Source organism: Acinonyx jubatus, chromosome A3 (assembly GCF_027475565.1).
Source record: "Acinonyx jubatus isolate Ajub_Pintada_27869175 chromosome A3, VMU_Ajub_asm_v1.0, whole genome shotgun sequence".
Taxonomy (NCBI): domain Eukaryota; kingdom Metazoa; phylum Chordata; class Mammalia; order Carnivora; family Felidae; genus Acinonyx; species Acinonyx jubatus.
This window is the reverse complement of record NC_069388.1, coordinates 13,491,567-13,518,540: the sequence shown is the minus strand read 5'-3', so window position 1 is coordinate 13,518,540 and position 26,974 is coordinate 13,491,567. Positions and strand designations below refer to the sequence as shown.

The following is a 26,974-nucleotide window of genomic DNA, read 5'->3' as shown; positions in this document are numbered from 1 at the left end:
AACTCACTTCACCTTCATACTAATCCTGGGAGACCAGCTCTAACCAGACCGTTCGTTTCGGGGGCCGCCCAGGCGGCTCAGTCAGCCAAGTGTCGGACTCTTGCTGGCCACTCAGGTCATGATCGCATGGTTCCTGAGTTCGAGCCCCATGTGGGGATCCCTGCTTGGGATTCCTCACCCCTGCCCCCCGCCCCCTTCTCTCTCTCCAAAATAAATAAATAAGCTTTAAAAAAAAAAATCCCTTTCATAGATGAGGAAACTGAGGCATACAGCCAATAAGGGCACAGCTGGCACTAGAGCTCAGACACACTTTCTATTCCGTGAGCTCAGTGGCCATGGAGTAAATCTACCAGACAGGGCGTTGTGACTCGCTCTGACCGATCAACCACCAAAGTGCTCAGTCCGCTGAGGCTTCGCTAATTTCACTTCAGATAGGAAGGTTCCCATGCCATTCACCCCGGGGCGGGGGTGGCCTGCACACCAAAAGAAAAGTAAATGATCCCGCTAAAATTCGTTAAGATTCTCTTACTGAAAATTACAAACAAAAACAAAACAACAAGCACACATGCACACGTCTAAAAAAAACACCAGGAAAAGAAAATTACCCCCTTGCACTCGTGTTAGACACTAGCTTTCTGTCCCTTTAACTAGAAGCCTGCAGACCATGGGCACGTTCTGGCCTGCCCGCAGGTACTTTTTTTTTTTTTTTTTTTCCCCAAACATGCAGCTAATTATTTAAAAATGGAGCGATTCTGGGGTGTCTGGGCGGCTCAGTGGGTTGAGCGTCTGACTTCGGCTCAGGTCATGATCTCACGGTTTGTGAGTTTGAGCCCCGAAAGTCGGGCTCTGTGCTGACAGCTCGGAGCCTGGAGCCCGTTTCGGATTCTGGGTCTCCCTCTCTCTCTGCCATTCCCCCACTTGTGCTCTGTCTCTCTCTGTCTCTCAAAAATAAATAAATGTAAAAAAAAAAAATTTTTTTTTAATGGAGAGATCCTGCATAAAAGTAACAAGCAGCCACAAGAACCGAATAAACTTCCTGCGTGGCAACAAGCAGAGAAGCAGAGGGCTCCCTCCTCCCAAGGGCGGCCTCCTAAGGTAAGTTTGCGATACACGATTTCAACGTGTGTCACCTGTGACAGGGGGCACACCTGGGCCTGCCCCCGTGACGAGGGAGACACGATGGCCTCCAGCATTCTGGCTCTGAGGTTGACACTACATGAGGGTCTCAAGGGAAGTGCTCTACCTTTGGGGGGAAAGCCTTTCACAACAGGGACACACAACGATAGGCCGAAACAGCACTCAGTCTGCACCAACCAGCAAAGTATGTTTCTCCACAGTGCGGGCCACACACCAAGTGTTTGAGAATCTGTGAAAATGCCCAATATTCCATGGTTCGGAGGGAAGGTCTGGACCCAGAGTGCCCACGCCCGAATCGCAGCTGTGTAACTCTGAGCAACTTCCTCAACATGTCTGTGCCCCACTTGCTTTTACCTAAAAACGGGAATAACAGAGCTCTTCACCAGAAGGGTTTCCATGAGAATTTGGATCCGTGGCAAAGTACTTAAAACGGTTGCTGAGTCAGAGCTCAGTAAACAGGAACAGCTACGGCTGTTGCTGCTGCTACTCCTACTACTGATGTTGGTTATTTTGAAAAGAAAAGAAGAAGGAACCCACCCCCACAACACCTGCTCTTACACCTCGTGCCCACTGGTTAGACTCTCCAGGATTCTGTGGTCTCCCCAGCAGCGGGACATCACATCCCCAAGCCTACTTTTGACTCCATTCACGCCGGCACCTGCCTCCAGAGCTGCGGAGAAGTTCACACCCAAAAGCGCCCTCGGCGCAGGCCAGTTCACCAGGACTTACCCAAGTTGTGCTTCATTTCCGAGAGCTCCTGTTGGTGCAGCCACTGCAGCTTCTCGATCTCGATCCTCAGCCTGCGAATCTGGAATGAGGGAGAGTAAGACTCTTAGAAGGCGGGTCTGGATGGCGTTCACCGACAGGGCTCACCAGCTGGAAGAGTCAACGCCACGCGGTCAAGTGAGGCGTAAGCAGCTGGACGCTGCAGTCCAGAGAGGTGGGCACCAGTGGGTTATCCCAAATTCAAGAGGAACTCTGCTTCCGAAAACGAAATGCAGCTGACCCTTGAACAACGTGGGAGTGGGAGCCGGGGCACCCACAGGCCATGCCGTCAAAAAATCTACATGTAACCTTGGACTCTCCAAAAACTTAACAGCCTACTGTTGACCAGGAAGCCTTCCCCAAAAACATTAACAGCTGAACACAGATGTGTGTATTAGACAATGGATTCTTACGATTAGGTAAGTTCGAGAAAAGAAAATGTTAAGAAAATCACAAGGTAGAGAAAATGCATTTTACACTACTATACTATATAAAAACTCCACATAAAATGGACAAACACAGTTCAAACCCGCTTTTCAAGGGTCAACTATAGAAGTTGTCTGTCTTTTCCAAGAAATCCCGGCTCCAGAAAAAGCCACTTAAAGTAAAAACAAGGCGGGAGGAGGGTGCCTGGCTGGCTTAGTTGCTAGAGCATCCAACTTTTGATCTTGGGTTGTAAGTTCAAGTCCCATGTTGAGCACAGAGTTTACTTTAAAAACGAATGAATGAATAAAGTAAAAACAAGGAACAGATTTTCATAATAAATAAAAAAAATAATAATAACAAATAAATGAAAGGCTTGATTAGAACTTTGGTCCTTGGGAATGCAAGCTGGTGCAGCGACTCTGGAAAACAGTATGGAGGTTCCTCAAAAAACTAAAAATAGAGGGGCGCCTGGGCGGCTCAGTCGGTTAAACGTCCGACTTCAGCTCAGGTCATGATCTTGCGGTCCGTGGGTTCGAGCCCCGCGTCAGGCTCTGGGCTGATGGCTCAGAGCCTGGAGCCTGCTTCCGATTCTGTGTCTCCCTCTCTCTCTGCCCCTCCCCCGTTCATGCTCTGTCTCTCTCTGTCTCAAAAATAAATGTTTAAAAAAAAAAAATTAGAAAAAACTAAAAATAGAACTACCCTACGACCCAGCAATTGTACTACTAGGCATTTATCCATGGGATACAGGTGTGCTGTTTTGAAGGGACACATGCACCCCCATGTTTATAGCAGCACTATCGACAATAGCCAAAGGATGGAAAGAGCCCAAATGTCTATCGATGGATGAATGGATAAAGAGGATGCGGTGTGTACACACACACACACACACACACACACACACACACACACACACACACACAATGGAGTATTACTCAGCAACCAAAAAGAATGAAATCTTGCCATTTGCAAGTACGTGGATAGAACTGGAGGGTATTATGCTAAGCGAAATTAGTAAGAGAGAGGCGATTATCATATGACTTCCCTCATATGAGGACTTTAAGAGACAAAACAGATGAGCGTAAGGGAAGGGAAACAAAAATAATATAAAAACAGGGCAGGGGACAAAACAGAAGAGACTCATAAATATGGAGAACAAACTGAGGGTTACTGGAGGGGTTGTGGGAGGGGGGATGGGCTGAATGGGTCAGGGGCACTAAGGAATCTACTCCTGAAATCATTGTTGCACTATGTGCTAACTAATCTGGATGTAAATTTTAAAAAATAAAAAATAAAATTAAAAAAAAAAAAGAAATCTGGTCTTAAAAAAGTGAAACTAAAGCAAATAATGTTAGCTGTGTTTGATCTCTTACCTAACATTTTTTTTTTTTTAACGTTTATTTATTTTTGAGACAGAGAGAGACAGAGCATGAACAGGGGAGGGGCAGAGAGGGAGACACAGAATCTGAAACAGGGCCCAGGCTCTGAGCTGTCAGCACAGAGCCCGACGCGGGGCTCGAACACACGGACTGTGAGATCATGACCTGAGCCGACGTCGGCTGCTCAACCGACCGAGCCACCCAGGCGCCCCTCTTACCTAACATTGTAGATGGAATCTATAGTTATTCACCTGAAACTCCAAAGCCTAACATCTCTGGAAACCAAAGGGTAATTTTGGAGGGAGGAGTTAAATTCATTTGGAGGGGAAAAATAAACCCCGCCTGAACATGGGCCCTATTTACAGTGTTTGATAACCACAGTGGCTCTCCACCACGGTGACTTTGTCCTCCCCGCTCCCTCCAGGACACTGCAGACTTCTGAGGCTGTCACAATGGAGGGGTGCTACTGCCAATAGGGTAGAAGCCAGGGACCTGCCAAGCACCCTACGATGGACAAGACAGCCCCCATAACAGAGAATCATCTGGCACAAATGTCAGAAGTGCCGAGGTGGAGAAACCCTAATTTGTGTGAACGAGCATATTTCACAGCAGACATGTTGTACTGTTTGGGGCGGGTAGCTGCATATTACCTTTTCAAATTCTGAAAAATTCTGGCACACATCTGGACCCCAAGGTTTCAAGTGAGACATTACGGATCTGTGTTTTCAACCACATACCAATCCTTGGTCTCATCATAGAGATGGTCACATGAGCAAAATATCCCAGGAACTCACTGATTTCCTTCCGGACCTCTCTCAAAGCTTTATATGCACACTGTTCTCTGCCGAAAGCCTATTAGGACACCTTCCTGGGGGAGATTTTCTCTTCTCCTGAGTGCCGGCCCTCACAGGTCAGTGGCTTGCATGGAATTTCCCTGTCTCCAACATCACTTACGATGACCTCAAGAAGTTCCTTCACTTGTCATTTCACCTGGTGACCCTTCCGCACCTGGCTTACAATGAATTAGCCTAGCCTAAGAAGTCAGTTCAAAGAGATCTATTTTCACAAATGGTCACTTCCTAAGTGGACATTTTCATGTTTTAACCGCTTTATTCCCTAGGCAACCACACAATTGTGGAGGCTTTCAGTATGCAAATCCTAAGACAACAAGGATCCCTTGTATAAAAATGTCCAAACTTACAGAGAGCCAGGAGACAATTATACATGGGGGCCAAAGGAACTGATTAATCTCAGGTTTCACTAGGGGGTTAACTCAGGCTCCAGTATTGGCCGTTTGACTAGAAGTGAACCGATCACACAAAGCTGTGTGTATCCTCACCACAGAGCCAGCCTTGTGACTAAGTAAAGACACGCCCTTCCCAACAAACACAATCAGCAGAGCGCCCTGGAGGGACTTCCGGAGAAGCTGCTTCCTGGCACCATTTTACAGCAGCCCGTATAACATTCTTAGCAAATAAGGAATGTGTCATCTCTGACCTCGGCTATTGTGCTCCCAGTAGTGTTTTTAGAAAGATCGTTGTAGATTTCTGTCATCGTTCCTTTTATTGCATCCATCATCTGAAAGATAAAAACAGAAACAATTCAGGTGATCGCTTCCCTGAGGTTTTCCTAGATGAAATACATCTAAAACCTACCCAATACAAAGCAGTTGTTCTCAACAGGGGGCAATTCTGTCCCTCACAGGACATTTGGCACTTGTGGTTGTCATGACTGATGGGGGGGGGGGGGGGGGGTTGGGGAAGCAGACTATTGGCATCTGGTGGGTGCAGGCCAAGGATGAGCTACATACGCTATATAGACAGAACAGCCCCCACAACAAAGAATTATCCAACCCAAAATGTCACTGGTGCCAAGGTCGAGAAACTCAGGTATAATCCAGGGTAGGAATACACAAAGCTAGTTTCTGTAGCCCACAGGCTAATCTGGAGAGGCTGAATTTGGGCCCCAGGCCTGTTTGCTTTGGCCAGCACTATGGGTTCAGGGAGGAATTGTTTCCTTTTGTGACTGTTGTTTCTAAATTCCTTCCCCTTAAAAAAAAAAAAAGTCTTATTGAGATCTCATTCATCTACCAATGGACCCATTTACAGTGCACAAATCCATGACCTTTAATAGATTCACAGTTGTACATCCATCCCCACAGTCCATTACCCCAAAAAGAACTCGGATACCCCTTAGCTTTCACCCCCCAAAGGTCCCCATCGCCCCCCACCCCCTGACAACCACTGATCTGCTTTCTACACGGATGGATGTGCTTCATCTAGATATTTTCTATCTATGGAGTCACACAACACATGGTCTTTGGTGACCGCCTTCTTCCACTTAGTGCAGAGGTTTCGAGATCTGTCTGGGTCACAGACTGGATCAGTCCTTCGTTTTTATGGACGAATTAATCCAGCCCACTGTGTGGCGATAGCTGGTTCGGTATTTGAAGGACTTTGGTCAGGGCTCCCTCCCATTGCCTGTCCAGTGTGCCATCTTCCTTTTCTTTAACTCTCTGAGCCCTGAAGGCATCAGCGAGTTTGTGACACCAGCTCAGGTCCACGTGGCAGGCACCTAGTTCCCTGCTGACTGAATGTGTCTGCAGGATGATTTTTCTCCTGCCTATCACTTGCTGGCTGATTCCCCGCCCCTCCAGCGGTCACAGGACAAAGAGGAGAGGACAGGAGACCAAAGCAGGCCTCGGGGCCTGTCCTGGCTGCAGCAAAGTCTCCACTGTGTTTTGCAATTTGCTCCAATCCAACAAGAAGGCATGACAAAAACCACCCTCGTATCTGATGCCCGAGATCTCTTCCCACCACCACCCACTCTCTGAGCCTCGGTTCCCCCATGTAGAAAACAAGGGTAAGGACAGTGGGCCCGTGTAGGGTGTGCACAAAGATTAGGTGAAAAACCCATGTGGAGACAATGGTTCAGTATCTGCCACAGGGCAGGTATTCAGAAAGAAATACCTGTTCATCTTATTTTTACAGGGGAAAAAAAAAATCCACATGTGCTGTAATTAATAAAGTGCCAAACTCTAAAATAATAACCCCCAATTCACCCCAAAATGGGAGGAAAACGAATACAGTCACCGTTGGGATTTCTACTCCTCACTTGTTTTGGGGGCCACACATGGACACGGCCAGGAAAAACACTTCGCGCTCCCCAGTCGTCCTGTATGGGCCTCCCCGCCCCGCTGCACCAACCATGTCAATTTAAAATATTAAGGCTAAATTGCTTTACAAGAAAACTTTAGAAAGTGGATGAAATTCAATACATTCCTAATGCAATGGTTACATTCCATTTTAAAGAAATCATGGATCTGTGGACGGATTTTCACTCTTTCTTCCAAATATAGCAAAGGGCTCAGCATTAATAAAAGAGCATCCTTCTGCCAACACACACAGGTCTGGGTGTTCAACTCTGGGTCACCTCGGAGGCAGGAAAGTTCATCAGCTCCAAAAATATGTCACCGTGCTCATTTTCTTAACTGCGAAGAAAATGTCTACCACGAAGTTCATTCCTCAATTTTGTGGTAAGAGCAAAGGGGAAGCCCAAGAAATAAAGACAGCTGCAGGAGCTCAGAAAACCAGCTCAGTGCAAACCACCCGCCAGGCCCACTCAGCAGGCCTCAGTTTCCTCATCTGTCAATTAGGCAAGTTGGACCCAATCAATGGAAGGTGCTGGTAAGGCTAAACTTAGCAGAACAAGAGACCATTTAGGCACACCAGACACCTTCTGAAATCAGGAATGAAAAAGATCACTCCTTTTCCATTCCTCCGTAAACCTGCATACCACATGAGGAACAAAGTCTCAGTATGGTGCCACTATGCACCAAACACTTTGGTGACAATCTCTCCTTTTAACCAAAGGAAAACAAACTTAGGCTTCAAGCCTTGACAGGGAATGGTTATCTGAGAATGGTAGACCCAATTTTGGTTTCACTCTTTCGGTCAATTTAAAGAAAACTATATTAAATTTAAATAAAAACATTAAATCAATATCTACCAGTAGGTGGACAGGGAAGACTAAAATCTTAAGAATGGCAATAGATCATCGCCCCTTGAATCCTTCCTCTTCTGACACTCAGGGACTCTATAACAATTCATGCATTTAATTCAAAAGGAGGACAAACATACTAAATTAGAGCCAAAGTTGGGGCGCCTGGGTGGTTCGGTCGGTTAAGCGTCCGACTTCGGCTCAGGTCATGATCTCACGGTTCATGGGTTCAAGCTCCGTGTCGGGCTCTGTGCTGACAGCTCAGAGCCTGGAGCCTGCTTCCGATTCTGTGTCTCCCTCTCTCTCTGCCCCTCCCCCGTTCATGCTCTGTCTCTCTGTCTCAAAAATAAAAAAATGTTTAAAAAAAAAAAATTTACATAAGAGACAAAGTTATCCCCAAGACTGGTACTGATTCTCTCCGTAGACAGGGGGGTTGGGGGTAGGGTCAGATAGGGTTGTTGAAAAAGGCACGTGCAAGAACAATCAGTTCATGGACACTGGACATCTGTGGTCAGTAGGCTTCACAGGTATTCACAAACTGGCTCAAAGCCACTCTTTAAGATCCTGGCTGCTACTATTCAAATCCCAGCTCAACCATTCAGACTGTGTAACCCCACTGAGCCTCAGTTTTCTCATCTATAAAACAAGGATGATACCAGTATCTACCTCATCAATTTATTATGAAAGCTAAGTAAATAACATATAAGCATAACACTTACAGCAGGTTTCGAGCCAGAGCAACACCATGCAAACACTATCTAGTACTTGGACCATCTTACCTAGTGTGAAAGACAGATGGCTCTCAATGATCCCAGGTGCTCTGGCGTTTGTGACCCTGTGTAACCCCCTCCCTTCCAGTGTGAGCTGGCCTAGTGACCTTCTAACCAATGCAATATGACAAAGGTAACAGAGGCTGTCACTTCTGAGATCAGGTTACAGAAGACTGACTTCCATCCTGCTAACAGGTTTTCTCTATCACTGGCTTTGAGGAAGCAAACTGCCAAGTATGAAGGCCCACATGGCACGAACTGACGACGGCCTCTGGCCAAGAGCCAGCCTGGACCTGAGACCCTCAGCCCGACGGCTGTTGAGGAAGTAAATCCTGCTCACAACCACCTAAGTCAACTTGGAAATGGATCCTTTCCTGGTCGAGCCTTCGGATGAAACCTCAACCCTAGCAAACACCTTGAGAGGAACCTGCCAGGGGCCCTAAAGCAGAGGACCTAGTTGAGCCCTGCCCAGAGTCCTGACCCCAGAAACTGTGAGGAGAAACGGGAACTGGTTTAAGTTGCTATGTTTTGTGCTCATTTGTTGTATAAGGATACTGGACACATCTCAATGGAAGGAATAGGAAGAAAATGACCAACAAAAACACACTGGTATATAAAATTATAAATGTCACTGGTCATCCAGAACTAAAGGAGAGTCCACCTTTAACACAATATAATAAAGCAAGTCTTTATCATGGCACTTCAAGAATTCTAGAAACAGCGATCCTCAGTAATGGTCACCCATGCTCTCTATAAACCTGAATAGTGTACTCATTAGTAACTAACTAATCACTTACTCCTTAGTGAAGAGTAAATTATTATTACTGCCTACTTAGTGACATACTAAACACTCTGCCTAGCTTATTCCTCATTAACTACTATTAATAGCCCTTCACGGTAATAAGCCCAACACAGAGAAGTTAGGCACCAGCATGCATTCATTTAACAACCCTGCAGGAACACCTACTGTGAGCCAGGCACCGTTCTAGGCCCTGGAGGTAAGCAAAACATACAAAATCCTGGCCTCGTGGTTATTCCGCTATCGAGCGGTCTGTGGCTATGGACCCGCGTGTCACTCCAGAGCAACCTCATGTGACCTTGAGAACAGCTCCTGGTTGTATTTGCCTGAATTCAACGAGCAAAGAAGCACCTGGCAAATGAAGAGGAAGAGTCTGCGCTGAGCGAACACCCAGCAGTGAACTCAGGGGGCGGGTGAGTCGGGAGGGAATCCACCCCTCCCTAGTCCAACCTGGTGTGGGTATCATACCTTACATACCTCCTGCCTAAGACTCGTGTCACTTCATTCCACATGGCTTTTGAATCATAAACCAACTCCTTGGTCTGTTATCAACTGATGGAACACTAACCTGTCCCAGCGCTTAGGGAAACTGTCTTCACGAGTGGCGTGAGCTCCTCAGGGTGATTCTGCCGCTGTGTCATTTTCCTGCTCTGTACTAACTTTAGAATCTAAGCCCTCAGAACAAGATGCAGCCCATTCTAGATTTCTCTGCTTAGGTCCAACTTTAGAGCCAAGTGGAAGAATCTGGGCTTGGAGATCTTCACTTCAAACAGGGTCTTCCCTCCAAAACACCCCGTAAAGCCTGCAAGGTCGTGACTCTCCAGGCTCCCATCCGGAAGCTGGTCCTCTGACATGCCCCCCCATCCCCCAGGTGCCATGGGCACTCACTTTGCTAGTGTACTTGGCAATGTCCGCAGCAACATCAGCGGAGGCAGTGGCGATGGGCAGGTCTGCGCTGACTGAGGACGCGAGGGTGCTCGTGGCCCCCGAGCTGGTGACTAGAGGCGACGACTGGGTGCTGGTCACCAGGGTGATGGTGGAGGTGGATGGGCTCTGTGTGATCTCCTTCTGCTGCACAGCTAGGAAAGGAAAGGGTCCTGGTCACCCCACCGCCACGGGAAGCGCCCGACCCAGCACGAAGCTGCACAGAGGGAGTGAAGTCCCCAGTGTGTGCCCTTTGAACTTTTCTACTTTCAAATGACAAACACCCTCCCTTTGACCAGACTCTAACTAGGATCCTCTAAGCCATTTCTGGGACCAAGCCTCAGGCAAACACAAACTACTTTTCTAACAGCTCAAGGCCGCATCCCTAGGATGACCCCAGACCCCATTAAAGCTCCTGCCTGAGAAAGTTCAAGGCTGCCATATAAATTTACTGTTTGTTACAGCAAGCCCCCTGTGGCGCATCTCCCAGGGAGGGTAGGAGCCTAACTTTGAGAAGCAGCAGTTAGCAACCCCACGTGGGCTTCACACGGACCAAGCCCCATTTCCCGTTTTTTGTAAAATTTCACTTCCCTGACTCTATTGGAGGTCCCCACTCGGCCCCTTCCCTACCCCCATCCATTCTCCCTTTCAAATGCCTCATCACCTCTGTACAAAGTAGGGCTGACTTCAGTTTAGGCTGGACTTTTTCTCCCTATCGTAATAGTACATACTGATTAAAACCCATCCTTACCACTTTAACTAGTATCCAGCTTTGTCACCTTTGACACAAGACAACCTGGAAATTGAGAACCATACCATCAATGGGCCTCTCAACTTCAGCACCTAAATTCCCCTGGGGAAGCTCGTAATGCTGACGGGGTGCGAAGACAGAAAACACAGGAACTAGTCATCCCGACCTCGAATACCCTAGATTTAGTTCTGCCCCACTAGCCCTTTAAAATAGCAGGAGCAGAGGCGCCTGGGTGGCTCAACTGGTCAAGCGTCCAACTTCGGCTCAGATCACGATCTCGCGGTTCATGGGTTCGAGCCCCGCATCGGGCTCTGTGCTGACAGCCGGGAGCCGGGAGGCTGCTTCGGATTCTGTCTCCCTCGCTCTCTCCCCTCCCCCACTTGGGCTCTCTTGCGCTCTCTCTCTCTCCCTCTCTCTCTCAAAAATGAATAAATGTTACAAAAATAAAATAAACAATAAACAGCAAGAGCAATCTAGCTGCATTCCCACTGGACCTGTCCTATCTGTTACTCTTACCTCCGACCACCCCTCCCCGCCCCGTCTTCGAGGGGATTCTTTGGGGCTCTTCAAGACCTGGCCACCTTTCAACCCACATCTCTACTCGCTAGGCTGCGCTCAGTACGTGAGGGTTTCAACCAAAGCCCCCAATCTCCAAGGGTCTAGATGCGGGCTTCCCTAGGAAACATGATCTGCATCAGTGCTCAAAAAACGAGGCAACCTGGTACTCCTCTGCACGGCACCAGATGGAGCCTCCTGCATGGCTTGGCCGAGGCGGGGGGGGGGGGAGGCGGTGTCGGGCGGCTTTGATTACCCAACTTCGGCAACTGCTTCTTGACTGATGCCGGCTCTTCTCCACGGGGCTAATCCCTAGCTCTCTGCTACCAGTGTCTCACACTGAAAGCACTCTTCCCAAGGTAACGCCAAGAGGCTGACGGATGTGCACGAGAAAACTTACGCAAAGATATTCATTGCAGCACTGCTCACAACAGAAAAAAAAACTGGGAGCAATCTAAATGCCCATCCGTAGGGGAATACTTGATTTACATCAACTGTGGAATACTATGCAGCAGTCCAAAAGAATAATGAAGAGCTCTGTGCACTAACATGGATGAACCTCCAAAACATGCTGATGGGTTAAAAAAAAAAAAAAAAAAAAAAAGAAAAAGAAAAAGAAAAAGAAAAAAAAAAGAGGGGGGGAAAAAAAGCAAGTATGGTACCATTTTTATGTTTTAAAAAAAAGTCCTATTTTTTATGAAGATTCATATATATGTAAATATACATGCGTACATGCATAAAAAAGGGTTTTACAGTCAACAGTGGCCGCTGAGAAAGGGTGGAAGATGAAATGGAAGTTCAATCAAGACAACAGATTTGGGGGTAAGTATTTTACCCTTTTCTAAGAAGCCTATACGCACATATTGTTCAGAAACGAAAAATAAATAAATAGGAGTGAAAAAAACGAGCTGCGAGACAATTTTTAAAAATGATGCCAAATGGAACGCGTAAGGCCTTCAAGATGCAACGGCCGGGAAACAAAAAGGAACGGAAAAAACAAAACCATTCTCTCTCTCCTGTCGATGTGGCGAACAGGGAGCGGACGCCACGAGAACAGAAGGGGGCGTGCGTGGTACCTTTCACAGCCTGTCTGGTCTGATATCTCGTCCCCTGGGAGCACTGTGGCTGCTGCTGGCTCTCCTGTTGGCTGTCCTGTTGGCGCTGTATCTTCTGCATGTGCCACTTTTGGGAAGACGTTTGAAACTTACTTGACGAGTTCCACACGACCCGCTGCACGGCCGGGGCAGTCTCCTTCGGTAAAAGCGGCCTCTGCTTTTTCACCGGGCTTCCCGTGGCGGCGGCGGCCGGGGCCGTGACGGTGGACGTGGTGCTGGTGGTGGCCGTGACACCAGCCGTGGGAGTTTGGGAGGAGGAGCGGGTGAGGAGCGGAGTTTCGGGTGGGGACTGGCCGCCCGCCGTAGTGGATGGTGGAGCTTTACCTACGACTAAAGCCGATGCGTGAAAAAACAAACGACACACAAACAAAAGAACGGTGGATTGGACTCAGGTTCACGTGCAGGGTCTCTAGGCCAGCAGGCTCTGGGTAAGACAAACCAAGGCCAGCCAGGAATGCCCGACAAATTCGGTGTGGCATGGACACGCCGATGGAGGTGCCCATCTCACTGTACCCACTTAGGCCACTTCTGCACCTGTGTCTCAGAGGGTCAGCCCCTTCTCGGGAGCACATGCCCACCTCTGAGACTCTCATCTGGGCCTCTGGGAGAAATGGGAATGAGACACAGCTCCTGCCCTCAAGTTGCCCAACGACACGTGGATGAGCAGAATCACCGCACGAGGCTCGTTTTACAGACAGAACTGGGTAAGCACTTTGTGAGAGAACCAACCAAAGTCAATCTGGAGATGAGGAGAATCCCTTTGGCTAGGGAACCTCTAAAGCATGCACCCCAAAGGATCCGATGGCTTCCCGTAGGTCAAAGCACCGAACAACACGAAGTCACCCAGAAAGAAAAGTATCCCTTAACCTCCGACTCCCTCCAGGACTAGGTCCCAGTAAGCTGCTAATGGCCTCGACACCTCACACTAAAGGTAATTCCAACCCGAAGCGAGAACCTTCCCAACACAATGGTATTTATCGTGAAGTTAGGAGACTTGCCTTCTTTGTTGTTGCTGTTGTTTTATTAAGTGTTTTGTTTTGTTTTTGTAATTGTGATGCCAGTACAGGTAACATGCAGCGTTAGGTTGGCTGCAGGTGTACAACATAGCGATTCAATAATTGTACACAGTGCTCAGTGCTTGTCAGGGTGAGTATATGCCTCACGTGTGTGCTGGTCAAATCTACATCTAAAATGAGTTTCGTTTTTATATTCAGAGTAAGTGGCTTTAAATAAAAATATAAAGTCAATGATTATATACAAGCGGGACTTGGGAAGGGCCAAAACAATGAACGTGAATGAGAAGTTTGGAAAAAGCTGCTTCGTGGAGTCTTAGGGTGGGGGTGGAGGAGGGGAGGCCTGCAGGGAGGTAGGATGTCCAACAGGAGGAAGGTGACAGCATCAGCCAAGGCGTGTTTGGGAACAGGCAGCACTTGGGTCAGTGAGGGCAGGCAGTGAGGAATGGCAGGAAGGCGGGTTAGAGCCGGAAGCACTGAGCAGCGTAGAAGGGGGGGCCACGTGGTGCTCATTTGTAAAAGGGCTGTCACTGCAGAGACGCCGGCCACCAGTGGGGGGGTTGCCCCCCCCGAGAGGATGCCTGGGGATCACACACAGAACACAGGCAATAAGTCAGCACCCCGATCTGAGACAATGTGCCTCGACATGAACGCCTCTTCGGGAACATGTCTGTCTTTTTAGATTTCTAGAACCTGGGAAAGACATGACCTTGACTGTTCTAGGGAGGCTTTTCAGTACACTGGGTTTTAGGAAGTCCATCTCCTAAAGGAGAGGGAGAGAAAAAACAAAACAAAACAAAACAAACAAAACAAAACAAAACAAAAAAAACCAAGCTGACTTTCCTGACCTGGGGGTGGGGGTCATCACGTCTGGCTGGCCCTCCGTCCTCCTGCTCCTCCGGAGAGGAGAGCCTAGCCAAGTTCACGGGCAAGTTCACAGGAAGAGCCAGAGGGGGGAGCTCTGGGATGACCCTTCCCTGGGATGACATGATGTGCCAGATACTGGACACAGTCCCTGCACTCTCCAGGCGGAGAGGTGGCTTTGAACCCAGTTTCTCTATGAGCCCTGCACCGGGGCAGTACCCTGGTGGGGTTTCTCACCCACATGCCTCCCTTTGCTTCCGGCTGACCAGAAAAGCAATACCGTTACTGTTGACAAGCTAGCCTCGTCCCCCTTTCCTCAGACACAGGGCAACCACAAAAAGGTCCTTTTCTTTGTACCACTTTTCGGAAGCAAACAGCTGGCCTCACAGGTGGCTTGGCGGCCCCTCTGTTCCAAATGAAACACTGGAGTGTGCAATCTGAAAAGATGCTGGGCTCGAAGCACTCAGACACTCAACTATTTTGATGCCTAACAGATTCTAATGGTTTGGGGCGGGGGAGGCCATAAGAAATTCCATTTGTCCTAGAAATTTGAAGCGTATAATCAAATGACCTGTAGCCCAAAAAAGGGTGAGTCTCTTACGGGCCAATACTCCAGAAGCTGTCCCTACTTATTAAACTACTTCTTCTAGACTTTGGTCGCTGTCTAGTCCCTAAAAGGCAGGCTTTTAAAGAAAAGAATGGAAATTACTGATGTTCACAGCAAGGTCTCGAAGTAAGCTCTCTCTTTGCCTCTATTCTGACATCACCAGCCACAAAGCTGTTTCGCTAGCTACGTATCCAGATTCTATACGTGAGCTTCATTCCCAGCTGGAGGGGAGCTGGAGGTCACCACGGCTCACTCCAAACTACCCTTCGGCTAAACACACCGTTGAAAGCATGCTCCACTGCAGAGTCTGGTACAAACTCGATCCTTCAAGACCCAAACTACCATCGAGGGGCTCTAGATTTTAAGACTGGTAGGTCTTGGGGCGCCTGGGTGGCTCAGTCGGTTGAGCGTCCGACTTCGGCTGAGGTCATGATCTCACAGTCCGTGAGTTCGAGACCCGCGTCGGGCTCTGGGCTGGCAGCTCGGAGCCCGGAGCCTGCTTCGGATTCTGTGTCTCCCTCCCTCTCTGCCCCTCCCCTGCTCATGCTCTGTCTCTGTCTCAAAAATAAAATAAAACATTTAAAAAAAAATTAAAAAAAAAAAAGACTGGTAGGTCTTTGTCCCAACCCCCAGGATAATGCACGAACTGAATTAAGTTTCTGCACGAACTGAATTAAGTTTCAGAATCATCTTCAGCTTAATTACAACCACTGTATACTTGGGGCCTCTTGAAGGTATTTCCCTCAGACATCAGTGCAAGAACAGCTGTATTTCGCTTAATCGACTGGGATGTTTGGTTTTTTTTTGGGGGGGGGGGGGAATATGAGATCTTTTAAGGGGCTGTATTTCCCTTTTTGCTTTGACTGCTGTTATTTCCCTTTTTGTTTTGCCTGCTAGGAAGCTCACAGCCAAAATGAAAGCTCAAGTTTGCTAACACTGAAGGCCGAAACAGTGCATAGTTATGTGCATAAACCTTCCCAGACCTCTTACTATTCTACCTTCCTCTTTTACAGACTTCTGTATCTTCGTTTTGTTTCATGGTTAAATATTCTTGTCAATCTGTTACAGATCCTTTCTGGAAGAGGAAGAGGCATAAAACCAATCAATCAAAAGACAGGTTCCGGACAATAAGGGACAGTACACCTATCACTCATAGGAGCACTGCCATCTTTGTACCCAAATATTCCCCCCAAACCACATGGAATATGGAAAAGATGCTACTCTCCTCCTGTTTTCTGCCACATCTGCCTCAAACCCCAATCCACAACAAAGTCGGATTTTTTGGAGGCCACCCCCAAATCCACGGGGACTCAGGACGGTGTGCTGTTCTAGCCTCCCTGCCCCTTTCAGTCACTTCTCTTTCTCCCTCCACTGCACCAGTCAGACACGGTTCATCAGTGAACTGCAGAAATTCTCTCTCCCCAACAACTGAGGCTCCGTGGCACAGAAGAAAGGTCCTCAAGGCCCACTCCCGACATGCTTTATGCAGCCAGCCTCCGAAACGCTCAGGGGGTGTAGAATCACCTCTGACTCAAGAGTTTGGTTGGGAAGTTAGCTCCTGTCAAAAGTTGGCCCAGGTCAGAAATGAAACCTGACTAGCCCTTCAGGTGCTCACAAAGTCCAGAAGGTTTTATGGCTACGATTTCCGGTGTGTCCGTAGGCAATGTTTTTCCTGGGCCCTAAATTAATTCTTCTCTCCCTTTCTTGGGCACGTTGGAATCCCCTTACACCCACTTGCCAAACCAGCTAAAAAAAACACGCTAACTGCCTCGTCCACGGGAAGGACACCCTTCACATCATTCACACGCTCTTCCTGGAGGGCTTGTCAACACGCCTGGGCTGCGCCAGGGGAGGGTGGCCACTGCGGGTTCGGTCTGTGACAGCGGCAATGGGGAGCACCCCTGAGATCAGGTGATGGTTCTCAGCCAGAGATTTGTGCCGCCCAGGGGCAATATCAAGACATCTTTGACTGCCACCAGTAGGCAGAGGCTCTTGGCATCCAGCGGGCAGAGGCCCGGGAGGCTGCCAAACATTCTCCAACACACGGCACAAAGAATTACACGGCACAAGATGCCAACAATGCCAGGGCTCAAAGACCCTGGACTCAGGCCGGATAAACACATATATGGTGGCACCCCAATTCAGGTGCCCACCATCCAGTGCCCTCTCCCTGTCTAGGGCCCCAAGAAGCACTCGGTATTCAGGTACCATCTCCCCAAATGGTCTCAGATTCCAGTAAGAAAATGCACCATGAGGCACCCGGGCAGCGTGAAGGGAAGAACAGGAGCTGAACTCATCAAGATCTCTGAATTAAACACTTCTAACAGGGGCGCCTGGGTGGCTCAGTTGGTCATACTTTGGCTCAGGTCATGATCTCACGGTTCGTGAGTTCAAGCCCTGCGTCAGGCTCTGTGCTGACAGCTCAGACTCTGGAGCCTGTTTCGGACTCTGTGTGTGTGTGTGTGTGTCTCTCTCTGCCCCTCCCCAACTCATGCTCTCTCTCTCTCCCTCTCTCTCTCTCTGTCTCTCAAAAATAAACATTAAAAACAATTTTTAACAAAAAAATGAAAAATAAACACTTCTAACCATTCCAACCTTGTCATATATCTAAATGTTGACAAACATTTTAGGGAAACAAGTGAGCATATTGGGAAAGTGGAGCTTGGGCAAACAATGACCCGACTGCTAGAAACACCTACCGTTTTTTATTTTTCTGAGCTCAAAATCAACCACATTGGGCGAGAGGCGGGCAGGCCTGGAGTCAGTCCTGGACCTGATTAGTGACTTAGCTAGGTGACCTCGAGCCAATGAAAGGTCTGCTCTGGTGCCCCCCTCTGTGATGTCGGAGAGCCACGTAACTTCTGGAAATACCAACACAGGGGGTACTCTAAGCCAAATCAAGAAACCAAAACTGGTGGGGGTTCACTTACCATCCTGCTTGGGAGATGTTTCTTTGGGTTCCTTCTTATTTTTTCGACCCTCCCGCCCAGTATGGTCTTCTCCTAAATCTATGACAAGTTCACTTTCTGAATCGGAGTCCAGGCCCAAATGTACTGTTGGGGAATCCGTCTCATCTTTCCCCTTCAGTTTATCCTTTGCAGGGTGAGGGGAGGCTTTTGCTTTTTCGGAGAAGTCCTTCTCAGGCTGGGGGCTTGCCTTTTCCTTGACCGAGCTGGGATCTGCTTTCTCGCTGGCCGGTGATGTGCTTTTCAGCTCCTCCTTAGTCTCCACTGGGTTTGCCAGTTTGGGTTTTTTTTTGACAGCCGATGGCTCTTTGTCCACCCGACTACCCTCTTTGTCTTCTGCGTCCTCTGGCTCATTCTTGGACTTCTGTTCATCATCACTGATATACTCACTATCACTACTATCGGACTTCTCTGAATCTTCCGAATCGCTGTGCTCCACAGCCGTGTAAACATCTTCTGAGATTTCATTTATGCCTAAATTCAAAGAGAAAACCCAGCATGTGGCGTAGTCACAAAAAGAAAGAGCAGGACCCCAAACGCAAACATTTTCCACGCCAAATGCTGGAATAAAATGAAACATTTCAAATTGCATCCCCCTGGCCTGGTGGGGTTAGCAGCGAACGGCATCTAACAAATGCCAACTGGGGTTTGCAGAGGGTTTCGGTTACTGACACTCGAAGATGACAAGGGACCAGACAACATAAATTTTAAATTTATCCGGAGCTGCGTCCTTGTGACACCAATAACTAACCGGGCCGTGGAATCTGGGAGGGGTGGGGAACAAAGGAGATGAGCTGTTAAAATGGATCCACTTTACAGATTAGAAAACAGAGGCCCAGAGAAATCACTTACCCTAAGGCCCAAAGAAAACCAAGATAGAGGCAAGGCCGGAACCCTGGGCACTCCTGACGGAGCACCAGCTCTCTTGCCACCAATTCCCAAAGCATTCAAGTCCTCGTCGCTTTGAGTCCAGAGCTCAAAGAAATAAACCAAAGCCTTGAGGCAGAGGTCGCCAGCTCACAGCCTACAAGCCGCATCTGGCCGGCACACGTTTTACTTAGGGGGCCATGGTTTGGCCCAGCGGCTATTTTGTCGTTTGTTTGTTTCTCACTTAGAACGTGTTGCCCAATTCACAAACCAGGAAATTTCACACAGAAATCAAGGCAGCAGGCTTGTGTGGAAGAAAACGCAAGATCTGGCCGCTCTGGGTCACAGGCCTGCGAGGCAGCAACCGGCTGGAGCCACGAAGCCACTGGCCCCTTCCGGCAGGGACGCACCATCGCCAGGTGACCCGGCTGCCCCACCCTCCCTCCAACGCCCTGTGCTGACGCAGAGTCACTGCCGCATGGACAGCGGAGTCAAGACCAAAGTCACACGCTTCCACGTCTCTATCAAAATGCAAAATGACAGACCAGAGGGTGTTTCACAGACACAAACCAAAGTGGGCGAAAGCATGTTCCATTCAACCCACTGACGTGTCTTGCTCCCAGTAAGGAGCGTCGTCCGGCCACAGGTTAATGATACCGTATCTTAAAATTTTGAAAAGAGGAAAACTCAAATCTGTACTGCCTTCGTTCTGGGGCAACGGTCACCGTGAGTGGGGTCACCATTGAGACCCAGACACAGAAAGGAAACTTGCAAACAGACAAAAGCCACGAGCAGCCCAGGGCACCAGATACCAGCAGACTCATCTCAGAAGTGGATCTGCCTCCGTCAGGGCTCCATCCAAAACAGGAGAAGCCAAAAGCCAAAAACTCAGATCTGGTCTTAACTTCTGGGTCCTAAGGCTTATGCTACTGTAGCCAGATACGAGGTCAGATACGGTCAGATATGAGGACAAGTGTGACCACAAATGTGATAAGGAAAGCTTGCATACCAGAGCCCAAAAGACACGAGTTCAAACCCTGCTCTTGTGCCTTTATTCACCTGGTGACCCTGAACTAGGGACCTACCACTCTGAGCCTCAGTTTCTTCATCTGCAAAATGGGATTGAAAATGGTATCGACCCACCTGTCAGGGCAATCTATGCACCGTGTGTGGTACAGTGCGAGGTATGCAGGAAACAGTCAGTAAACAGAAATATTAAAATTCTTATTAACATGAATAATAAATCAAGGAGTCAGCCCAGCTGCATGGAAGGACCCAAGGCAGATACTTAAATGGCCTGCAAAATTACAACCATTCCTCCTCTGGCCCTTCTGGATGACTCCTAACCACAGCTTAGTCATTCTAAGGTCCAGAGCACCCACAGACACTCTCAACCTCACCCTAGCGGGGCTCTCTCTCCTGAGGCCAGCCATCCCCTACTTCTTCACAAACACCCTCCTGCTTTTGTTTACTTAGTCCACAAACATTCCAGAGCACCTACTATGTACACAAGACCAAGTACCTTGGAGAACGTAAATGCTTATGAGACAACCTCCCTGCCCTCAAGGAGCTTCCAGTCTAGCTTCTGGTGTAGAGGGACACCCCCACACAAAGTGACCACTGATGTTCCCCAGCAATAAAGTGCCACAGGAGGGGGCAGATAGGGAGGGAGGGCAGTCAGAGGAGACTTCCTGGAGGAGGGGATGCCTGAGCTCAGCCTTAGGGAAAGAATTCAGGTAGGCGGTGTGAAGGCAGGCAGCACGGGGAAGAGGAAGGCAGGCAACAGGTACAGAAGCAGGATGCGTGTGCCAGGTGGGGAGGGCCCGGTCTGCGGCAGAAGGGTTTGTGTCGGTTGTTTGTGGGACGAACTGGACTTGACGGTCAGCCACTGACGTGTGCAGACAGCAAGCGTGGGGGCAAACTCAGGAAGACCCTTCCGCTTTCAAATTTCCCTACCACCTGCACCTCGAGGCTGCAGGCTACCACAACCAGAGAATAAACTGGGTGGATGTCAAAGAACCCTAGTGAACAAGTGACGAGCCGATCCGAGAGGCTCTGCCGTTGGGGGAACTGTATCTGAGTCGCACGCTCAGTGCTGCCCTACAGCAGCCGGGATCCAATGCTGGCTTCATCCGGGCGGCGACCCTACAAAGAGTTAACGGTGACGACGGCGACCACAGTGACGATGCGAGCGCAAACCAAAGGACGTACCTAATTGTGCTTTGCAGCTCTCTATGGTCTTGTCGAGATTTAGCTGGAATCTGCTGCGGATCTGCCGCTTGGGCGAGAGGAGGGGGACAGGCGCGGTCTGCTGCTGGACCGACTCGCTTAGCTCCTTTAGGTCCATCTCGGCCTTGCTTCGATCTGGAAGACAGGGTCGCACCCTCATCAGACACGCACTGGACGGAAGAACCCGCAACACTCCTCACTTAGCTTCCTTCTCGCACACACACGATGGAGAGCATGGCGGGGAGAGAAACCCCAAAACCCTTGCCCCCACATCATCTGCTCAACGGTGGGCTGGTAATAGCCCGCCAACACACGTGTCTGCTGAACGGTCGCCTGGGTGGCTTTCAATATTTGAAACGCACGACCCCAGCCAGACGGTTGTCTGTCGAACTCCGCGTCATTAGGGATCCTGAAAGCCAAAGGTTACAGTAATACGGTCAATCTCTGCGTCAACAGATAAAGTCACACTGCATCTGGCCAGAGTGTGCTTTTAACTCCAGGCCCACATCCGAGAGGACTTGTAACCAACAGACGCTGAGTGCTGCCTCCCTGCCCCCGTCCCCCCAGAGCACACATACACATAACTGGGGGTCCGGCTTCCTCATTTACCACGGAGACTTTGCTGCTCATTCCTCGTCCACCTAGACTGGAGTTCAAGCCAGAAAAGTGGGGTAAATGTCAGACAGGCAGACCTTACAGCCAAGCTGCTGTGCTCCTTTGTGGCTCAGACATCCATCTGAAGACAGGTGAACAGATCAGCCCTGGATACTAAACCTCTGTCTTCTGGCTCAGATACGGCCCAAGTTCTTCACCCTAATCCCAGGCAAAGGTCTCTGATGGAGGACTCAAGGCCAAGGGTCTGGCCAACCCTCCCCGCTTCCGCCATGGGCTCCTTACATGACCAATTGGACCAGATTCCAAGGGTCTGTAAGCTTGCATTGCTTACATTCCTTTCGCCCCACCTCCTCCAGCGTCCCCCAAAACGGAAGAAAGGGACAAAATGAAGGCGGCTGCACAGGCCCAGGAAGCAAGGAGACTTCACAGGCAGGGGTCACTAGCTGCCACCTGCCTGCCACCCCTGGCATCTCCCCTGCCTGTGACCCTAGGCACAGAATGCAGAGCATATGCCCTGCCCTGGCCAATCCCAGAAAACCACGTAACATCTATCAAGGGCAAAGATGAGAGGCCACCTCCGAGCCCGTTGCCACCACCTATGAGCTCACTCTCAGGCTTCCTCCATCCCCTGCTGTCCCCACCTCAACACATCTATGCCCACCAGGCTGTGAGAGAAGCCCGGTGTATACAGTCTGAGGGCTGGACCACAAGGACTGCTCAAAACCTTCACTCACTGCTCGTATCCATTTTCCAACATGACCCACACACCTTCCCCGTCACGCAGGAACGGGGCAGTCCCTCGACCCTGCACACCCAGAGATCCGTTCAAGTCAGCAGAGGTAGGCAGCCTCCCCTGAACCCCTCGCAACCCTCTCACAGCTCACGAGAGCGACAGACTGCTCCGACTTAATTTTACCACTGAAATGAGGTCACCACCAAGGGGAGATTAGGATTAGGAAGGGCCCTTTCCCCAAAACACACTCAGGGCAGCCCTCAGGAAAATGTCAGAAGTGAGTTGCTCAAAACAAGCAGATACCATCGTTGTCCTACGAGAAAAGGCTCTAAGGCTCTAAAAACATATCCACCTGTGAGCGTGTGCATACACGTGTGTGAGCATCCGTGTGCATTTCTTTGTGCAGGACTGGAGATGCGCACAGAGAAGATGGGGTGAAGGCACGGGGTATTTCGGAGCAGGGAAGAATATTCCTGCAAATTTACTGGAGATGCACCTTACAGAGAGAACAGAGACTAATAATGACAACAATAAAACGGCAAGGGGGAAGAGGAGGACGACCAAGGAAACAGAGAAAGAAAAAAGATCCAATTCAAGAACAAGCACTATGAGAACGACTTAGGGATTTCAACAGTTAAGTGGTGAATGTGACCGGGAAGGGAAAGGATAGGAAGCCGGTCTCCTAACTTCCACTTTCAGAAATGAGAAAGGATACTGGGCTCCTAAGGGAAAAGGCAGCTTTTCAAGTATGAAGTTGTAAAAGAAATTAACTCACAAAAATACTTTCCATCAGTGTCCTCAATGAACACTCGACACAGCAGTTACCCAAAAAAAAAAAAAACAAAAAACAAAAAACAAAAAACACCATCTACTACACCAGGAGCGAGCAAACTTTTGCTGTCAGAGAGCAAATTGGGCTCTGCAGGCCATACAGCCTCTGCTACCAAAGTGACCATAAACAATATGTGCAAATTGATGACACTGTGTTCTAATAACACTTTATTTACAAACACAAGTAGGGGGCCAGATTTGGTCCAAGGCCTGAACGTTTGCCATTTCCATCTGTAGCGCACTAACTGATAATCTTGGCTGCAAACTGAAATCAACAGAGCTTTAAACAAAAAAATCCTAACGTCTCGGTCCCCCCTCCCTGAAAATGTGAATTAACTAGCCTGGGGGAAGGCCTGGACACTGGCCGTTTAAAAATAACCCAGAGAGGGGCACCTGGATGGTTCACTCCACTAAGCGTCTGATTTCAGCCCAGGTCATGATCTCGTGCAGATCGTGGGGTCCGAGCCCCATATCCGGCTGGTTGCTGTCAGCACAGAGCTCACTTCTGATCCTCTGTCCCCCTTTCTCTCTGCACCTCCCCTGCTCATGAGCTCTTTCTTTTAAAAATAAATAAACATTACAAAAAACAAAAAAAAAAAAACACCCCAGATGGGGCGCCCTGGCTGGCTCAGTCAGCAGAGCATGTAGCTCTTGATCTCAGGGTCATGAGTTCAAGCCCCACATTGGGCATAGAGCCTACTTAAAAAAATATTAAGATTTTATTTTTTTCGTTTTTTTGTTTTAAATATTAAGATTTTTTAAATGGGGGGGAGCACCTGGGTGGCTCAGTCGGTTAAGCATCCAACTTTGGCTCAGGTCATGATCTCACAGTTCATGGGTTCAAGCCCCACCCCACGTTGGGCTCAGTGCTGATGGCTAGGAGCCTGCTTTGGACTCTGTGCCTCTCTCTCTGCCCCTCCTCTACTCATGCTCCGTCTCTCAAAAATAAACATCAAACAAAAATTTTTTTGTAATTAAAAAAAAAAAAAAAGATGATTCTAACTGGCCGCTGCATCAGTCTTCTTTTTAATATTCATTTATTTTGAGAGAGAGAGCACGCAAGACCATGTACGAGGGGCAGAGAGAGAATCCCAAGTAGGCTCCACGCTGACAAGAGGGAGCCTGACATGTGGGATCCGAGCCAAAATCAAGAATCCGACACTCAACCGACTGAGCCACCAGGCGCCCCAGACCAATCTTCTCTGTGAGTAAAGAAAATTCCTCCTGATTTGCCTCAACCTTTGTGTTAACACTATCACTTTTCTAAACCTTAGGATTCATAGAAAGAGACCTACAAACTCATCAGAACAATCGTGTGTGTGTGTGGCTGTGTCTACAGTAAATGCAATCTCTTAACTTTAGCCTTTAAGAGACTGGACTCGGAAATTCTCATAATTAAGAGGAATGAAGAAACAGTACAGCACGTTATTTTACAGTTCAGGTTTCTCCAGTCAAGAAGCTGAGGTAATGTGGCTCCTAACAAGAAACCACCCGAAGCCGGGGGGCGGGGTCCTGGGATCAGACCTTCAGGAGTTGAGCCACATCCAATTATCGTTCTCGAATTTTCAACCACATTTTGACTTTCTTCTCCTCCACAGGGAGAAGAGGAGAGCTTCTCTTTCTCAGTTAGCGGATAGTCGCTTATCAGGATTTCTTCCCCCCCTGCCCTTCTATATCGGGAATATCTTCAGAATCCACCTTTGCTGCCAACATTTTGAACTTTCTGGCTGATATGAAGACAGCTTCGGCTATAAATGGAAACCAGGAAGAAGAAACACCAACGCTGGAGAAAGACACGATCTTACATTTCTGGAGGAAGCATAAATCAGAACCACCTCTTTGCAGGGCAATTTGGCAACATCTCTCAAAATGTCAACTGCACGTGGCCTCTGACCCAAGATTCTGCGTCTAGGAATTCATCCTATGGCTACACTCCCACATGGGTAAAAGGGTCTTCATTTCAGCTGTTGGCAACAGCAAAACAACCTAGAGTCGATAAATAAGGCGCCTGGGTAAATAAATTAACAGTTCACCTTGAAATAGAATAAAATACAACCGCTAAAAAACAACGAGAGATCTTTATGTGCTGATATGGAAAAGCCAGCCTGTTTAATGACAAAGACGGTGACAACCAGTAAAAGATATCCGCATTGGTGTGGGGAGAAAAGACGGAAAGGGAACACAGATACAAATATATGTGTTCTTGGGGGTTCTCAACGTTGGCGCTAGTGATATTTGGGGCTGGATAAGTCTTTGTTGTGGGGGCTGGAGGAGGGGGGCTGGGGGCTGTCCTGCACCTTGTAGGATGATTAGTACATCCCTGGCCTCCATTGCCAGTAGCACCCACATCCCCGTTGTGACAATAAAAATGTTTCTAGGGGCGTCTGGCTGGCTCAGCTGGTGGAGCGTGGGACTTTTGATCTCAGGGTCGTGGGTTCGAGCCCCACATTGGGCATAGAGATTACTTAAAGATAAAAGCTTAAAAAAAAAAAAAAAGTCTCCAGGGGTGCCTGGGTGGTTCAGTTGGTTAAGCGTCCAACTCTTGAGTTCCAAGTCAGATCATGATCTCATTGTTTGCAAGCTCGAGCCCCGCATCCAGCTCTGTGCTGACAGTGTAGGGCCTGCTTGGGATTCTCTCTCCCTCTCTCTCTGCCCCTCCCCAGTTCCCGCACGCTCACCCTCAAAATAAGTAAATGTAAAAAAAAAAAAAAAAAAAAGTCTCCAGGCAGTGCCACATGTCTGTCCCCTTGGGGAACAGAAATCAGGTTGAAAATCCCTGGTATATAACATAGAAGAACTCCCCAAGAAGACCAAAATGAGGTAACCGTGGTCACCTGTCAGAAGGGACAGACAGGTGGTTACAGACAGGTTGGCTTTTCATTGAACATCCTTTGATCTTTCGAAATTTCTCACCACGTGCATGCACTACTTATAACAACAAAATTAACTCTGTACAAGCAAAACACAGTTTCATTTTCAATGAAAAAGAACTCAATTTTCTCTGTTCAAAAGCTGGAATTCCAGGAGCCACAAAATGGCGGCTCCTTCCAGGGAACAATACCATCCAGACCAGAGACCTGGCAAAAGTTCTCTCATCCATCAAAAGCCAAGAAGAGACATTCTTCATCTCATCCACTGTTTTAGAAAGAAGAAAGAAAAAAAAAAAAAAAAAAGGCAACATGCGGGAAGCCTCAGCCTCCAGCTCTGTATCCATACTCTCAAAGGATGCCTGACTTCAAGGTATCACTTGACGCAGAGAAAGAAAGGAGGCCTCCCATCAGCGACAGCGGAGGAATAAACAAGCAGAAACGCTCCGGGTCTGACAAGTTCCCATTGCTCTGTCAGCGTCTCTAACAGAGCATCCAGGCACATTTGTGTCACAAACAGGACAGCTGAACTGCTGTGTTTGTTCAGCCCAGAGCAAACACCCTGTGCGACAAGAGGAGACGGGATTCCCAGAGAAGCAAACAGGAGTCTAGAAGAAGAAAAGAATCAGGCCTTCCTTCCTCCTCTCATGCTTATTTAGGACTTATTTCTCATACGGTCAAAGAAAGGGACTGTAACAATCCACCAGGCTTCAGCACCTTGCTTTACAGCAGAGAGAAGGCCCGAGACAGCAAACGAGACAGCAA

General features: G+C 48.6%; 1 protein-coding gene and 1 non-coding gene across 31 annotated transcripts in view; one reads left to right on the top strand and one right to left on the bottom strand.

The window, feature by feature from the left end:
• ZMYND8 (zinc finger MYND-type containing 8) overlaps positions 1 to 26,974 on the bottom strand; it is a 124,428-nt gene that overhangs the window by 12,441 nt on the left and 85,013 nt on the right. For 22 of the 30 annotated variants that reach the window (XM_027070270.2, XM_053199864.1, XM_053199865.1 and 19 more), the window contains 6 exons: positions 21,146 to 21,298; positions 18,032 to 18,541; positions 12,579 to 12,947; positions 10,161 to 10,351; positions 5,202 to 5,282; positions 1,867 to 1,945 (listed from right to left, as the gene is read on the bottom strand). In XM_027070270.2, the coding sequence (XP_026926071.1) occupies positions 1,867 to 1,945; positions 5,202 to 5,282; positions 10,161 to 10,351; positions 12,579 to 12,947; positions 18,032 to 18,541; positions 21,146 to 21,298 (1,383 nt within the window). The remainder of the gene's footprint in view (positions 1 to 1,866; positions 1,946 to 5,201; positions 5,283 to 10,160; positions 10,352 to 12,578; positions 12,948 to 18,031; positions 18,542 to 21,145; positions 21,299 to 26,974) is intronic. The other 8 variants (XM_053199867.1, XM_027070283.2, XM_027070284.2 and 5 more) reach the window with 2 other exon arrangements.
• On the top strand, positions 25,725 to 25,797 carry TRNAK-UUU (transfer RNA lysine (anticodon UUU)). The gene has a single exon. It is a non-coding gene; the product is annotated as a tRNA-Lys (tRNA).